At 44.0% G+C, this 18273-nt stretch overlaps 1 protein-coding gene across 1 annotated transcript in view; it reads right to left on the bottom strand.

Moving 5' to 3' along the window:
* Positions 1 to 10007: 10007 nt before the first annotated feature.
* The window catches only part of clpb (caseinolytic mitochondrial matrix peptidase chaperone subunit B), a 35918-nt gene continuing 27652 nt past the window's right edge, over positions 10008 to 18273 (bottom strand). Inside the window, exons 8-16 of the mRNA XM_034605415.1 lie at positions 17796 to 17873; positions 15212 to 15267; positions 14696 to 14740; positions 14109 to 14270; positions 13832 to 13988; positions 13298 to 13371; positions 13067 to 13186; positions 11866 to 11970; positions 10008 to 10350 (exon numbers count right to left, since the gene is read on the bottom strand). Coding sequence (XP_034461306.1) covers positions 10153 to 10350; positions 11866 to 11970; positions 13067 to 13186; positions 13298 to 13371; positions 13832 to 13988; positions 14109 to 14270; positions 14696 to 14740; positions 15212 to 15267; positions 17796 to 17873 — 995 coding nt within the window. The 3' untranslated portion in view covers positions 10008 to 10152. The remainder of the gene's footprint in view (positions 10351 to 11865; positions 11971 to 13066; positions 13187 to 13297; positions 13372 to 13831; positions 13989 to 14108; positions 14271 to 14695; positions 14741 to 15211; positions 15268 to 17795; positions 17874 to 18273) is intronic.

Below are 18273 nucleotides of genomic sequence, written 5' to 3'. Positions count from 1 at the left end.
ATGAAGACTATACAGCTGTTATTTCACAGTTGAGACCATTTTACCTTTATAGATTCTTCATCGTGACATTAAACCCTGTAGTGCCCCATCAGATGTATCTCACTGTTTGTATTGTGTCCTGTAAACGGTGCTCAGCCCACGAGAGAATAAACACTGTGCAGTTGTAGCAGTGAAACATTTGTCAGATGGGAACACAACATTTTTTCCCAACGGACTCGGTATTTAAATACACCATTAAGTTCTGTGTGATCATGACCGCAGCCTGTTCTTTAAACCAAACACACATTTGATCTAAACCCTGCAGTGGGCCGCGGCTCCCAGGCCGTGCCGGCTGTTGTGCGTCCTGCTCCCGTCTGGAGGGTTCAGAGGTGAGTTTACCAAGAAACTTAAACAGTTTCACAGTTCAACTCCGCGGCTCTGCCTCCGTCCAGGGAGGAAAAAAAAGAGCATCGGCCAGGAGCGACCCTAGCTCTCCCGCTTTTCACGCATTTAAACCTTAATCCCTTCAAAGAGCAGGGAGCGCTCTCTCCCAGGCCGCTAATCCAGCCTTTAGTGCTCCGCGCGGCGCTGCAGGGGGAGACCCTCTCCTCCGCTGCGGAGGCTTTAACTTTGGACTTTTACATTCATGGGCCGATGGGACGGAAACAGTAACGGGGAGCTTTGGCATTCATGACGTCTGAGTCAACAGAAGAGGGGACACAATGGTCCCCTAGAGGCTCCTGAGGGCCCCTGAGAGAGAGGGACCCCGACTATAGGGATTATAGGCCAATGTGTGGAGCACTGGGGGGGGGGGGGATCTTGCACTGTCACTGTTTCTAGAGTTATGATTGAGATAACATTAAAGGACCGTTACACATTTTATTCTGGTTCTTTTATTGAAAAGCAGTCATGCACTATTAAATGATGAGGCTTTAATGTCCACGGGGGACAAAACACTATGTAAACTGAGGGATTAGCACCATTGTAATTACCCACCAGTCTCCATATGAAGAATATGAATCCATTGGTTTATCAGGGTAGATAGTATTTAAGGTGATAGAATAAAACTCATTTTAATTGAATTTCTTATAGTGTTTAGTTTTATGTTTTCATTGATTAGTAAATTTAGGCTTCTTCCATCATGCTTCATTAATACTTATTAAACGAATGAACCTATTTTCTATTGCAATGATATTTATTGGGGATGTCAGGGGGCAGCCATTAAACTAAACGCTTTTCCTTAAGGGACTCTGCACTTAATGTCTTTTTATTTTTCAAGGAGAAAACCAGCAGCCCTGCGCCTCATATTTATATTCATCCATATTTATTTGTTCGCGTATTTCTAATATGATCTGTAGAGGAATCTTAATTTAATCCTCTCTCGTGCTCCACCTTGATTTAGCACACAGATTGGCCTCGAGGAATTAGCGTGCGTCGTGGCGCAGACTGGGCTCTGTGACGGATGGGTGGCGTTGATGGAGAGGTGTGTGTGGACAGAGACAGGGGGATAAGGGATGAGTAAAGGATGTGGCAGCGGCGACACATGTGGTTTGAAGAAAAGCCACGCGGGAGGCCCAGCAGGCCGGGATCTGTCCCGGGACACGCGGTGGTGGTCCGAGGCTGTCAGTCAGTCAGAGAGAGAGAGAGAGAGAGAGGGAGGCTGCCTGCTCCATCCATCATGGGAGCGCAGAGAAGAACATGGCCCGTGTGCCCAGAGACGCTCTCCTGCCTCTGGAGTCAGGCAGCTATTGATTCTCAGGTCTGGGCAGTGAGATGTCCTTTGTGAAACACGCAGTTTAACGCCCTGATACATGCGGAGATGATTATTAAGAGTTAATTGAAGTCAGAGCCACATGAAGCCAAACGGATTTTACATGGCATGGTGAGGGGGGAAAAGCTGGGGCAGAGGCCTAATGAGGAGGGTTCAGTGAAACAGAGACTTTAATATTTACAACAATTCAAACTTCCACTGCATTAAGGAGCAGCGTTTGAAAGTAGCTGCAATAGTATCAACAGAATACCCACGTTTCTTTGTTTTAAGGTGCGCGTAATTATGTAAAATAAACACAAGTCATCAATTAATCCAATTTTATGTAGATTCTCCTGCAAATTATTCATGATTATATGATCCTTATATCTTAATTATTATCAGTTGGCCATAAATTCATAGATTAAATAAATATATTAAATTTCGAAACGATTTGCCTTATTTGTTGGCCCCATGTGCGCTCCTGTGCGTTTTTCTTTCCTCTGAATTTAATTGGACATCTTGTTGTTGTACATATTGAATTATTGTGACTATAGCCTTTCAATGCAGATTGAACATGGAGGGGAAGTGAGGGAAGAGTAGGAATCTGTCACAAGCGAGTCCATTAACGCTGATCTAGTTGGCACATTTGCGTATTTTGTTTGTGCGCAAAATACGCACTGGCTGATTGAATTACCTCGACACACACAAAAGATCTTATTAGGCCTTGCTGCATTGTAGTATATCTGTACTCACCACGTGTCTGCAGTTTGGAATGGTTGTTAAACACACTATTTTAAATGTCTATCAACAGTTTAATGACAGTTCTTTGGTGTCTTGATTTTAAAAGGATTTTCAGGGGGACATGTTTTTCCTGTACAACCTCCATCCTGATCCATGCTGACTGCAGGCCAGCCTCTCCACCTGCACCGTCACTGAAATGTGTCGTGTCATCGTCCCTCCACGAGCTGCTCTTTCCCTCGGAGGTGGGTTTAATCGCGCATAAAATAAAATCAGAAATCACGGATCCTGCCGTTAACACCGGCCCGCGCGCCTCTGCAGCGGCGATGCGCATTTGATTTGCCCGATGATGGATGAGAGACGGTGCCGGAGGGAGGGAGGAGCAGGGAGGGAAGTAAAGGTGGTGGTGGTGCTCCCGGCCAGGGTGGAGGGGGGGTGGGGGTCCCGTCGGTGCGCCTGTCCCCGCATTTCAATCCCCAATTACCGGAATGTACCGTGACGCTCCGTCTCGAGACGAGGGTGCGTATTTAACCGGGTTAGAGACGGAGCCACAGCACCAGTTTGTTGTGGTGGCGGTGGAGGCCTGGTGGTGATGCACCTGTTTAGAATCACACTGCAGGGTCCTGGCTGAGCCTGGTGCTCCGCTCTGCAGGAGGGAAATATAAAGAACTATAGATAGACAGTGTATTTTACATATGGGCCTAAATTATTTTTTCATGGCTGTAATTTAGGATGAAGCTTTTTATAATATAATAAAAGTGGTATATAGACCTGTTGAAACAAAGAAAAACAAACACCACAGAAACCATGGGAACATGGATGGGAAATATGTGATTTATTAATCTTTTGTGCTTCATATTGTCATTGATCTTCAATTTTTAGATCTGAAGCATAATGTTGGCCCAGATAGCAAACGGATGTGGGCCACTTCAGGACACGAGGTGGCCCTTCTGGCCTTCTTGTGGCCCGGACAAAATGGATGTAAGTTTAAAATGGACCACTTTCAAAATGGTAAATGTGCCCAAATACCCCCCCCCCCCCCCCAAAAAAAAAAAACATGGGCCTGTTTTGGCAAACATGCGGTGCTCTGGGCAAAGTCAAATCTGGATGAGAACCTAAAGGGGTCCATGTAGTAAATGGTGAATGTGGCCCAAACAGCACAAAACTAATCCGGCCACCTTTGGCACCTTTGGTTGACAGGCGGTGTAGCTATGGCTTACTTGTGTCCCAGATCTGGCAAACAGGAGTTGACCGCCCAAGTGCCATCAGTCCATAAGGGAAGTGGGCCAAATCTGGAGCCAAAACAGCTTTACTACATGTGCTCATCATCATCACAGAGAAAAGATCAAATATATCCATACATTATCTTTTTAAAAATATTGGATCAAACATTTCTCCAAACCTAAATAATGTGCCACAGACACAGAATCGTTGTCAGCACCCGCATTCATCAGCCTGAAGTTTAGTCAAAAATGCAGCCATTCATTTGAACCAATCAAATTACACTCAAACTAATTCGAGTCCGCTCTAACGTGAGGCGGCCGCGCGCTCGGCAGCCGGGCCGGGACGCAGAGCAGCTGCGGGTTATTCTCATGCTGCGTCCATCTCTCCACTGCGCCACCGGACCTGTATTATCCTAATGGACGACGGCATGTTACTTAAAAAAGAAGCTTTTTAGGATCAAAAAAAAAAAAAACGGTCCCGAGAGACCACGGTACACACACACACACACACACACACACAAGCACACAAATCTCACGCACACGCACGCACACCACAGCTGGAGCGGTTGAGGGGATGGCCGCGCGCATGGAGAGCTTCTCCAAACACGCTAATTAGATCTGCAGCTCTGGCCCCGCGCTCTGAAAGCAGCCCTGCAGCGGCGGGGCGCGCGGAGCTGTGGAAAGTTAATTGAATTAAATTCCCTCTAAACTAATTAGGCTGCAATCTGCCACGCGAGCTGTCCCTGAGCAAGGTTCGAATTAGGCGGAATGGATTTGTTCCTTTTCTTTAAGAGAAAGGAGGACAGACTGGTGTGTGTGTTTTTTTTTTTTGGTGGGGTCCTTTATTCGTCTTTTATGCTAATTCTCCCAGGGGAGGGTTGGATTGTCACGTGATCACCTTGCGGTAACCTGACGGCATCCGGTGTGTGTAACCCCCCCCCCCACCTCAACCCACAGCTCCAGACATTAACGCATTAAAGGTCAGAGAATCTGAATAGAACAAACACACAAAATGGTTATGAACCATTTTCAGGCATGAACTCCGGAGAATGTCGGCATGTTTAGGTACGGACTCTCTCCAGGGTTTCCCGCTCACACATGAACAGCAGCCGGAGATTCTCCGGTCAGACATCTTTGTCACTATCTCCTGTGTGTATATGGCACCAAATTTTTGCGTCTGTTTGCGTGTTAGAAATATACCAACACACCACTAGCTTGCAGTGAATCCTCTAGAGGATCTCCTGCTGTGTTCTCCCATGGCTCATTCGGACATTCTGCTGAGTTTTTAGAAGGGGGCTGGCCGGAGAAAGTCCGAAGGCTTTCACTCAAGCCGTTTTCAGACATGAACTCCGCAGAATGTCCGCAAAATGTTTCCAGACGTTCTCTGGAGTTTGTCTCTCACACATGAAGACTGATTTTGACAGATCCACTAACAAAACAGAAATCTTCGGAGTGTTCAGGTGAGGGTTGGTGCAGCAGGCAGGATATAACGCATTCACACATTTTGGTTTACAGCTCATCAACACCAGAGTCGGCTCTTATCACTAAAAGCTTGATCCTCGTAGCGGCCTTCTACGTGTACGCCACTGCTTTCTCAACCTGAAATATTTGTTTTCTTTTTGTTTTTGTTAGAAATGTCATCAACACACCCACTTGCTGGCGTTGACTCATCCAGAGGATCTTCTGATGCTTTCTCACATCAGCTCATTAGGACATTGGGGGCTCGCTGGCAGAGCCTCTCACTGGGACATTTACGTTTTCACATACAGCCCCTCCAGAGAATGTTATGAGATTATCCGGAGTTCATTGCACGTCTGAAAGCAGCTATTTGTGCAGCCTATGATAACTGTGCTGCTCCCACTGCAGCTGCAGGACTGAGGAGCATCTCCATCCTGCAGCTGAGTGCACTGAGGTAATGGAGGTGAAATCGATCGCTCTCCTGCGGGGGGGGGGGGGCGGACAAAGAGAGAAAGAGAGGGGAGTGAGGGAGAGGAGGGGGTGTTAGTGTAAGAGTATTGTGCGGAGGGACACGGATGAAAATCCCCCGTTAAGAGCTGGGGGACAGATATGATAATGGGAGAACCTCTGGTAGTCATTCATCATTCAGCACCTCCACCTGGCTGCACGCTGCACCTCTCTGCTGCTGCTGCACTCAGCTGCACAGCCAAGGTGTTGAAATCAAACACACCCGAACTTCAGCAACACACACACACACACACACAGCAGAGGTTGGTGTTCAGGAGCCCTCAGCGCTGTCAGCGGGTACAACTAGACCCCCAGAGCTGCTGCATGTCAAATGGTTTGGATTTTAAAAAGCATTTTCCAGGCATTTCACAGCTTTACTATCGAGCCGTCACCGTAGAGAGGGAGATGGAGCGAGATGCACCAAACCCCCCCGTTCAGACCCAACCTGCAGATGTGATGATTCGGAGTCTGCACTTGACCGAAGGGCCCCGTATAGTTCTTGTTATTTGGTTCATTACACTTTGTTTGGAGAATTCGCACCACTAAAGTGCAGCAGGGTGTGTTATTACCTCACCTTGTGGCCCCGTGCTGCAGAGGCACCCTGGTCAAACCGGTCTTTTTAGTTGATATTGTGCTAAAATATAATGCATGTTCCGAAGAGAATAAGTTTGAATCTAATTCAAATAACTGACACAGCATCAGCAGAGGACAGGAGCACTGTTTGGTTAACCTGCTGTGTCTGCTGCATTCACTGAAAGTGTTGGATCAGACTCCTGCATGGACACATCTCCTACATGTCATTGCTTTAACTCTGCCAAGGAGAATATCTTTGTTTGTTTGTGAACAAGGTTACACAAAAACAACCGAAAGGATTTGAATGAAACTTGTTGGACGGATGTGGGATGGGTCAGGAGAGAAACCATTACATCTCGGTGCAGATCAAGTTTTCTTTCTTCCAGTTTCTTGGAAGAAAGAAATGGGTTTTGATGAAAAACAATCAGGCATATTAAGAGGACTTATATGTACGATTTTGTGAATTCGGATTCTAGTTATCTACTGCAAAGTCTCCGCTTACTTTCAAGGGAACAAATTCATTGGCTTTAACAAATAAAGCATCATACTCTTCACTTTAATAAAGATGTTGTTGCATTAATGAAAATTGTACATATTTACTCTCTTCTTCTTCCATGTGTCCCTTCCTCCAGTTTAACCCTCTCATTCATCATCAGCAGAAGGTGGGAGAGAGAGAGAGAGACAGATGGACGGACAGAGACGGACGGAAGAGGGAGAAGGAAGGGCTGAGAGAGAGAGGTAGAGGAGAGGGGGGGATGGAGGGAGGGGGGCGAGTGAGCAAACTGCAGCGAGATAGAGGGAGGTTAGGACGATGGAGGGCCAGGTTTCTGTTTCTCCATAATCTAATCAGAGAAATGGCAGCAGTCAGAAATAGCCTGACGGACAGACTAAGAGCCTCTTCTCTTTCTCCTTCTCCTCTTTTTCTTGTCTTCCTCCTCGGGGGATGGTAAATGGATACACACACGTGCGTCACACACGCACACGCGCGCACACACACATCCTCGTGCCAGCTCGACTTCCTAAAACCATAAATTGCAGATGTGTTTGAGGGTTATAAGCGATGGGAAAAGCCTCGAGGTATAAAAGCAAAAGCTGATCTAGATGCTGCCACTGCTAGAGTCCAGTGTTTAAAAACCTGCTGCTGCTTCTTTCTCTGTGGGCGTCAAGAGTTTAAGCCCCAACTCAGCCTCACAACATCCAGACGACACTTCAGGTGTGTGACTATTTATTTACAGCGAAAAACTACAATTCATAAAACCACAGAGGAAGCATGGATAATGAGAATCTGTATAGATATAGGACCACAAAATGAAGTTAGCTACATAAAAAAACTATCATTCTTATTATTCATCATTAAAATCATCAATAAAACTACAGTGTACACGTCATAAAGGAGACAGAGTTTATCCATTTCAATGAGGTGTTCCAGCTTGGAGACCATTGAGATGTCACCAAAAAGAATAACGGGAGGAGAATCCAGGCTGTAACTAACTCTTATTGGGTACTATAACTGATTATTCAGTAAACTTAAAAAAAATAACCCCCCAAAATATTTTCTAACGCCGTCCCAAATTGCCAAACGCAGCATCGGTGCTCAGTGTGACAGACACAAAAATGTATTCACAATAATCCTCATGTAAAAAGAAGCTGGGTCTTATTTTGCATTTTTCTTGAAAAATATTAGTAGATTTTTCCTGTTGATGAACTAATTGATTAATTGACCGATTGTTTCAGCCCTACAGATGAATGCTAGTGTTATATTACAATAATGCTGGTTTGGGGAACGATTTATAAACATGAGAAACCCTCCCTCTTCACAGGAGGCAGCAGTCTGTGACTGTTTGGGTTGTTTGGGGGGTCCGAGCAGAGAGCCAGACTCAATGTGTCCTTCTCCTGGATGCTAATTCCTCCCCATAGGGAAGACATTCCTGCATGGTGTGTGTCAGTGTGTGTGTGATGCTTTCCACATTTCTGTGGCGTTTACCGCGCTGCTGCATTTGCTCCCAGCATTTGACACGGCCCACCCCCCCACACATACACACACAGAGAGAGAGAGAGCTGAATTCCAATCAAATTCCTCTGTCATGTCGTTTCACAAGGTGGACATGCGTCATTGTTGCAGAATTCCCACCCAGGCACTGCTCTGAGAGAGAGAGAGAGAGAGACACACACACACACACACACACACACACACACACACACACACACACACACACACACACACACACACACACACACACACACACACACACACACACACACACACACACACTTCCATCCATCCATCAGAAGTGTCAGAGGCAGCACAAATACAACAAAAAAACAAAACACAACAGAGGAATTCCCCTTTTTGTTGTGACGACTTTATTTACACAGTGGAAACAACAATGAGGGATGTCGCTCGATTACATTTGGCGCCTCGTCGACATGCCGTTCAAACATTTATGATACAACACTTTGATTATTGTTTCTTTACGACTCTAAATTTCTCTTATTGTCACAAAGAGACACACTGTACAGCACCAGAGCGCCGCCGTGACAGACGATGCTTCTTGACTTTAACATGCATCAACAGAAACTATTCACCAGGAGGTTTTATTATCTATAACTCAAAGTGACTGATACACGTCTTTTCCTCCACTAACACATTATTTACTACAATGAATAAGCAGTTGTTGTTTTTTTTAAACATATATCTATAAATGTAACTCTGCTGGTGAGTGTTTCTCCACATGCGAGATGTGCATTCAAGTGACAAACAGAGGCAATGTCAAACTATCTTTGGTCATTGATGCTTCATTTTCCTTCCCAGGAGAAATTGGCTGTTTCTTATTTATTTTAAAATGTTGGCATCATGGAATAAATAACTTCTTTCTTTTACAGTTTCTATTCTGTTCTTTATTTTCCATTCTTCATCTCAGCAAACGCATGCAAAAGCTCTAACAGATCCCTGAACCTCCATTAGTTGATCCTCCATAAATAACTGTTCATTGCCTTAACTTAAATATACAATATATAATATCTTTAATAAATATTTTTTAACCTGTGTTAGTGTTCTACTCAACAAAGTGGGCGTAAGCGTTTCACGAGCTAACAGTGGATCCTCTACGAATACAATGCAACAAAGCTCCTATTAGTTTATATCAATCCACTGATGATATGTTTGATGATGACGAGGCTGCACAGACACACTGAAGCATTTACATCTCACAGTCAGTGCTGAACGCCCGGGTCACACTGGGTGCAGGTGCAGCGGGTGTCTCTGTGGTTCACACAGGGGGCGTGTCTACTGTGGAGCTGCTACATGAGGTTTTCTATTATATCCTCAAATCAAAGGTGGCCTACGTACTGCGACAATCGACACCTTGTTAAAACAAATGGACGGTTTGAGTGCTTTTACTTTGAACCAGGAAGTGTAGCACATTGTTTTGTTTTTGTCCAATTCGACTGATAGACATTGAAACTGTGGCGAAAGCTCATTTTTACTGTCCATCTTGTTGTGAACTGCGTGTGGCACGTGGAGGAAGTAGGCGAGACTCTAACCTGATATCATGGCGACAACTGAAAAGCAAGAGGTTCTGCGTCCAGTGGCTCGACTGTAAGTTTTATATCAAATGTCTGCATGGTTCTTAATCTCAACTGCAGCTGCTATGAAGGCCTGTTGTAACATTAACTTTAGCAGAGGATTCGTTGTATTTCCTGTTGGCAGATCCTGTTCTGCAGCTTGTGGGCAAATTGGCATGAAGTTACTGCATGTGTGACTGAAACAGAGGCATCGGTGCTGTATTTTTTAGAGGTACTTTTATTGGTAACATCCACCATGAATCTTCCATCCTGACACTGCATCACCGTGACGATGACGATGATATGTGTGGTAAGTGTACATACATATCTGTGTAGATCCTCTGTGTTGTGAGCTCTTTGTCAGTGTTCGGGGCTGAGCGGTGGACGGATGTCCAGCATTCTGGACGAGCTGTCCTTTCCCACCACCTCGAGCCGCAGACTCTGCGAGCTCTGCTCCTCCTCGCCGTCTGATTGGACGGACAGACGCAGTGTGCAGCCCTTTGGCAGCAGCTCCTGCTCGTACGCTGCGGCTAACTGGTTGACGACCCGCCGCTCAACCTGAGGGATCAGGGAAGAGGTTAGAGCTCAGGCAAGAGTTTGGTTTTCACAAGTGTTAAAATAAAATGAAGTCTAAACTGTAACATCTAAGTTTTCCTTTTTGTTTTCTAATACACTTGTTTCTTATGTTAATTCTTATTTCAGTTTAAAAAGATTGTTTTGACTTTCTACACCTTCTGTCCAAAACATTGCTGCTCGGTCCCTAAAGGAAAGATATGGACTGATATCGAACACTGTGCTCAGCTGACTGGAGGCCGTTCCATGATCAATTGTGTGTCACAGACCAAATATTTACCTCTCTCCCTCTCTAAGTTTCACTTTTAGACAGCGGTGAAATACAACGGTTCCACGTCTCTCTCTTCTCTCCCACATTTCTCTCCTCACCCTCTCCTCCTGCAGATGGCCGCCCACACTGCTGACTTGCGAGAGGTTTCTTCCCATTTATTTCTCTCCACAGCCGCCAAGTGTTTGCTCGTTGTGGTAACTGTTGGGTTTCTCTATAATTTTGTCAGGTCTCCATCTTACTATGTCAAGTGCCTTGAGATAATGTATATTGTGATTTGGTGCTATACAAATAAAATTGAACTGAATTGAAAAGTAACTTTCAAGAATTATTGAGCGGTGTTTTTTTTTGTGGATTTAAAATAGATTCATAATTTTGTTACATTAAACCAATGTCTTTGCCATCACAGTCATTACAGACAGGTTCTAAATAAATTCAATTTCAATGTATTATCTGAACCTTCATTTTGAATCTATAATGAAGGCAAATATTACATTTTATTACCTCCATCAAAGAGGTTTTCATCAGAGTTTATTTGTCCTTTTAAACCATGAACAGCTTTCCATTGAATTTTGTGGAGGGGTGAGGCACGACCCAAGGAAGAAACTCTTTCTCTGGAGGAGGTTCAAATGTGAACGCAAATGTCTCAGTGAGAGCCTCCGGATTAGCAGAGTACCCTCTCCGCCTGGCCTCCCACTATAAAGTCCATAGACATGTAGGAGAATCCAGTGTGAGAACACAGCAGGGGATCCCCTGCTGGATTCACCGCGAGTGAGTGGGGGGGGTTGATGACACTTCCAATGCTCAACAGATGCAAAAATTAAAAAAACTAAAAGAAAAGAAATATCTTGCGGTGAACAAGCGATGTCACACACATAGAAGACGCAGACTAAGATGTCAAGAGAGTTTGTGTTGATAAGAGCCGACACCGGTGTCTGTGAGTTGTAAACAAAAATCCTGTGATCTCTGCAGCAGAGTTAATACGTTACTTCCTGTCTCTGTCTGCTGCAGCCGGCTGCTCCACCTCTTGCCTGAACAATGCAGAGGATTTGTTGCTGTTGTGAACACATCTGTGCAGAGACCCTCCCACTGTGCTGTGCATATGTGAAAGGGAAACTCTGGGTAAACTCAGAACCCGATTTTATTGACTTTATCCGCAGGTCATGCCTGAAAATGGCTTGTGTGTGTTACAGTGTGTGTTACAGTGTGTGTGTGTTACAGTGTGTGTATACCTCATGCTTGATGGAGCGTGCTCCATAATGCATATTATACCCGCCCGCTAACAGGTCCAGTACCGGGCGATCCCACTGCAGAGTGATGTCATGGCGCTGCTTGGCCTAATGAAAAAAAGAGAGAAAAGAAAAAGACAAGAGTAAGACACACAGTGAAATCAGAATGAGAGGTTGGTGTCAGAGACGGATGAAGGAGAAATGAGATGGAGAGAAAGACACAAGGAGATAATGTCAAGCAAGATGTCTGCCAGCGCTAATCAACAGGCTCTTAATGCATTTTAATCAAACACCAGTCAATAGCAGTGATCAGCGCTGCTCATTTAGCTCCTGATGCTAACGCTCCATTCAATAAAAATAGATGCCAGGTTTTACTCCTGAGACATAAACACTGACATTACAACATTAGAAACACTGCTGCTAAGATCATAATGAGGAACATTTAATTTGTTTATTAGGAGTGAGTGACAGAACATTGGCTCCAGAGGATTCTGTGATCAGACTTCTGCCGTTTGCACTGCTGCCACATACAGACAGAGACATGATACTACAAGACATACACACTTAAAAAATTAACACACACGACTACACACATCACAAACGGCAGCGTATAAAAGAAGGACTGAGTAGGAGTCGTGAGTCAGGTCCCTGTCAGTTGCCTGCAGGGCCCGTGTTTGCCGTCAGGAGACCAGCTGTAATATTAATAATTAAATATTGATGAAGGCTCCACATGTTAAACACAGTAATCACATTATAGTGAGTAGCAGTGGCAGATAATATTGATCTGCGTGTGTTCCTGCTCAGATCGGAGTGAGGGTGTATCCCCGCTTGGAGGACACACACGTTAAAGATGTCGGCTGCTCCGAGGACGATCGTCTAAAAGGGAAAATCTCCTGTTTTCTACTCTCGGAGACACACAGAGGTTTAGCTCTTGGGATGTTACATGAAAAATGGCACAAAGTGTGATGGTGGTTGTGATATTGTGAAGAAGTGGAGACTTTGTAAATCCCACTACAAGGTAACAATCGTTAACATCAGTGAGAACCCTCATCGTGGTCTGTTCAGTTCTCAGGATTGTGAGAGCTGTGTGGCCGTTCTTACCTCAGCACTCAACAAAACAAACATCTGATCATTAGTTTTTCCCAGATTAAAATATCTTAAGTGCACGTTGTCGTGTTATTTGTCTGTAAACAGTGTTACGCACCTTCTTGGCCCAGAAGCTGAGCTCTTTGCTGACCAGCTGCAGCAGCTCTGAGTGACAGAATGGCAGGAAGTATACAATTTCATTGATCCGACCGAGAAACTCGTCCCTCCGGAAATGGGCCTAAGAGGGAACAAAACAATTAAGGATGACAAGTAGAGCCTCTGAGGCCAACTCCAGTAAGACACTGTGCAAACAACATGGGTCCTTTTTGTGTTCATGTCATAGTTTTACCTTCAGGATTGGTCGAATCACAGACTCTTTAAACTGTCGGGAGATTTTGATGTCCTCAATTTTCTGTACATCCTCTGGGGAAAAGCACAACGTGAACATTAACTTCACTTCTGCTTCTATCACCTGAGCGTTGCTGATGGTTACGTTCGGTACGTCTTTACAGTTTAACATCAAATCACAAATACTGTTTGTGTGAACGGGTTGGCAAACTCTTGATCCCTATTATTTTGCAAGACGCTGTGAAAGTCTCAGCAATAAATTCAAATGATCTGACAAACAAAACTATTTGAACAGGACTTCATATCATCAGGCTGATCTTTGACGACAGCAACAGATAGAAATGCAAAGCAGTGTGTCAGGATGGGTTTTCATGTGTTGCCAATGTGGGAGCCTGTACAAGTATTTCTGCTGCTGTGTGATGATGATTTGAATTATGATGTCTCCAGGAACAAAACAACATAAGGTTGTACTTCATTGTCGTGTTTGTATTTTTAATTATGTAAATATGTGGGTGTTTGTCTGTGGTCCTCTCACCAAGCTTGTCAGCCAGCTTTCTGCGGGTGACCTCTTCAGCCTCGTGACGGAGTTGCAGTGCATGCTCGGCAATTTCATCACTTGCTACATTAGACGTCATGATGAAGAGGGCGTCTTTACATTCGATGGTCTTCCCCTTACCGTCTGTGAGGCGACCCTGAGAGAGGGACAGCAGGAATGATGGAGAGATGGATTTGTTCAAGTTCAATTTGAACAAACAGAAGCACAAAGATATAATATATTATCTGTGTGTGTGTGTTCATGTTTGTATTCACACCTCGTCAAAGAGCTGCAGCATTATGGTGAGTACGTCAGGATGAGCCTTGTCCACCTCGTCAAACAGGACCACGGCGTTGGGACACGCCTTCAGCAGCTTGGTCAGCTGACCTCCCTCCTCGTGTCCCACGTACCCCGGCGGAGAGCCGATGAACTTTGCCACCTGTGAGAGGGGGAACAACGGGTCAAAATGAGTTTAATAATCTGACACAAACATGTGGTTCACATGAAAACTCCTTCATCTATCACATTTTCTTCTGCTCTTCCTAAAATGTTTTATTCTGCTGAAAATCCTTGGGTGAAATGGATCGGATGTGGATCTTTAGTTTCACAACATAATGTAACTAATTCAGACCGAATGTAATCATCACCGAAGCTTCACATAAAAGGGTAAAAACATAAAAAAACATAAAAAACACATTTGTTTTAATTTCTGCATCCATTGTGCGAAGGAGAATGAATCTGAAGTCATGACTCTGCAGCAGAGTAATGGAACAGTTCTGCTCTCGTCAGAAATAATGACTTAAGAACCAAAACCTTTAGCTGCTTAATATTGTCACTGTCATGTATTTATAACAAGTATCTTACCTCATGTTTTTCCTGGAACTCGGACATGTCCATACGGATGAAACCCTGCAATCACAAGATGGATTAATCCTCCCATCAAACCGCTGTACGTATTGTGTGTGTATTTTTCTGTTGTGCTCGGTTGAATGGGTTGAATGTACCATTACCGTGGAAACCAACACTAAGTGAATTGTCTGTCATTTCTTCAAGGCGGGAAGAGCTATTCAATTAAATGTCTTATAAGTGTTTTATATCTCCGAGACGACCTGGTGTCCACCTATTGATTCAAATGCTAAAACACCTGAAAATACACAGTGAGTGTGTATTTGTCTGTCTATCCTATATTTCGAGTTTCATTATCCACATCTAGAATTTCTACTCTTGCTTACTATTACTTTTTTCTGTCCCTGGTTTGTTTTATTTTTCTCTGTAAAAATAGATAGATTAGAAAGACAAAAATGTCAGTGTGTATGTGTGTGTGTGTGTGGTGTGTGTGTGTGTGTGTGTGTGTGTGTGTGTGTGTGTGTGTGTGTGTACCTTTTTAATGTCCTTGTGCATGTAGCGGGCCACCTGTTTGGCCAACTCCGTCTTACCTGTGACACATCGAATCAGACAAAACAGAGACATGATTTAATTATTCAGTTTCCACCAGGAACAAGCCCCTGCTCCCATTTTCTTATTTTGTAGAATGGCACTCAGTAGAGCGCATAACTCAGCCAAAGCCAACAGTCCACTTTCTGCACCAAATTTCACACACTCATAGATATCAGTCTTCTAAATGTGCCTGATTCTTTTAAAATCAAGATCCAATAATCATTTCTTGAGAAATTGGTGAATATTTCAAAGCACTCAATGTCGCAAAAGTCTAAATGAATCCTGGATCTGCACTGAAATTCATTGGGTTCTAATCAGTTTAGTATTTTTTGTGTAATCCTGCTGACAAACAAACTAACAAACAAAATCAAGCAGAGACAGGGGCGTTGTAACCCTGTCTCTGCAAGAGCGAGCTGAAAGGGGCCCCCCCCCGAGAAAAGCTTATTATGTTAGTCCACCGCAACAACAACTGTGTAGGCCCCCCCCAGGTCCCTTTTGTCTGGGGCCCCAAAAGTCCCTTGAAACGCCCCTGGGCGGAGGTAAAAAAACTAAACAGATGGTCCCTGCTTTTTTTTCATACATCAGCATGCAGAGAATTCAGGAAGTCTCCCCGACTTCAGACAGAGAGACGATATCTCTCGTTCTCTAAGTGCCGGCCTCAATCCCACAGCCTCCCTCTACCAAGCTTTCAATCATCTGCAGCTCTCCAGAAGAACACATTATGTTTGTCGGTAAAATATTCTGCATATAAATGCTCATATATGATATTGATGTCCTGCGTTTGGTATGCATATGGGTATGATGAGTGTGTGTGCGTCTTGTTGCTGTGTTTAATATTGATGTCTGATGGCCACTGTTTGTCGCTGAAGGCAACAGAGAATATGAACACCGTCGCTCCTTCATCTATCTCTCTGGCCTGTCATTTCTCCATCTCCCTCCTTTTTTAGCCATCTATCTCATCCCATAATATTCCTCCGTCTCCTTATTGCCTTCAACCTAACACACTTCTTCCTGCTACTTGTGAATGTGTAAACTGCAGACGTCCCAAGCTTGGTCCTTTAAATACTCAACCGGACCACACACATTTCAGGCGTTTTCACACCAGACATTCTGAATCAAGCCTCATGTCTATATCACACTGTTTACATTTGATTTGTTAGTTTTGGTTTCACATTGTAATTTAGGAATTTGGTCATCAACACCTACTCGGGCTACTTCCACTTGTACCCGTCATTGATTGTTTTGTACACGGACGTGTTTCTGATGGTGGCGTGTGTAGATAGAGTTCAATGTGTTCAATCAATGGAGTATTAAAAATGGATGGGACTTTATGGAGCCAATACTGATCAAATAAAATGCCCAAACTAGTCCTGATATTCATCTTCCAGATAACGCACACACACACACATCCATGTTTTTACTACCATCCACAAGGATCTGTGTGTAATTTGAACCACTGTGAACAACTCTGAAGACGTTATCTTTGTTGTGTATAACTACATGATACTGACCAGTTCTGCTTTATTATCAACCACAAGGAGCCTGGTTCCAAGAAGATTGACTGATTGATAAACGTTATTGTTCCCTGAAGGAAACTGATTGAAAAACAACCAGACCAATTGAGTCTTGGTGGCCAGGACTGACTTTAGTGACACTGTCAAGCTGTTGCCTAGTATGACAATTTAAAAAATGGAAAACAAAATCATATGTTAAAATGCATGTAACCATGAATAAATACAAATCAACACAATCAACACATTTGGCCTAATGATGCCACTCGAGGAAAAGTCAGGGGTTCATTAAAGTCGGTGGTGTTCATCCTCTGGGGACCATGAATGTTTGTCAACGACCATTGTGTAGTGTGGCTAAAAACTCCAGGACTAACAAAACATGAACAGGGCTGGTTAGTTAATTTTTGCCAACCTTTTAATTTGTTAGTTATTTAGCAGGATAACCCCAAAACTACCAAACCAATTTTCAAGTTTTGTAGAAGTGTGAAGCATGACCCAGGGAAGAACCCGTTTCATTTTGGAGTGGACCAGAATAAAGGAGCGGTTTCATTTTTTTTTCTTTTTCTCTTTCTTTAACATTGCCAGATAAGGCCTTAGCCTTGTTGGAGTTGTGCACTCTCCAAGCGTCATTTTAGTTTGTCTTGATTTGATCAAAGAGAGCTTCTCATTTGTTAATTAATCAGTCGAATAAAGCTGATGTAAAAATAGTTTGAATTATTATTATCACAAAATAAATCCGGACACCCTGTAGAAAAATGTGTGTCAAGTTTCTCAAATGTTTTTATTTACAATGTGACACCTGCCTTTGTAGCCTTGTGTGTCCTTGGTCATTTAAATCAATGTGTTTGGCAGGAAGAGAATACACTTCACTCTATGATCATTCAGTGGAAACTTGACTTGCTTGAGTGTTTATTTTGGCAGCGACTTTTAGCCAACCCGAAGAGTATTTTTCCTTTTTACATCACTTCATGAGACCAAAACAAAGAGGAAGAGTTGGTTGTGAGAGTGTGATTTACCGATTCCTGATGAACCGAGGAAGAGGAACACGAGGGGATGCTCTTCGTCGTACCAACCATTCTCCTTCCTCCTGATGGCTGAAGAGCGAACAGACAGGGAGGCAGAGAAAGAAAAGAAAGGGAGGCTATTATTTCCGTCATTTGCATTTGTTGACTTTGCTTTTGCGCAACATGGTCCAAGTTTCACCCAACTGGACCAGATTGACCCGAGGGCAGCGGGTATCCCAGAAACTACAATAAAAGAGAGAGAAGGCGGGGATGAGAAAAGGGTCAGAGACATTTGGTGGAAAAAAAATGAGAAAGACGAGAGAAAACAGAGCGAGAGAGCGAGATGAGAGACCTCCAGAAAGCTGCCCACAATCCTCCCCCCTTCAGTCAGTGGGGCCATTAGCCAGCAGTAATTGTGTTAGCCTCCCTGGCGCGGCCATGGCGAAATCAGTTTAGCATGGATCGCAGCCTCACACACACAGACGCACAC

This window comes from Hippoglossus hippoglossus, chromosome 13 (assembly GCF_009819705.1).
Source record: "Hippoglossus hippoglossus isolate fHipHip1 chromosome 13, fHipHip1.pri, whole genome shotgun sequence".
Lineage (NCBI taxonomy): Eukaryota > Metazoa > Chordata > Actinopteri > Pleuronectiformes > Pleuronectidae > Hippoglossus > Hippoglossus hippoglossus.
This window is presented reverse-complemented; position numbering and strand designations above follow the sequence as displayed.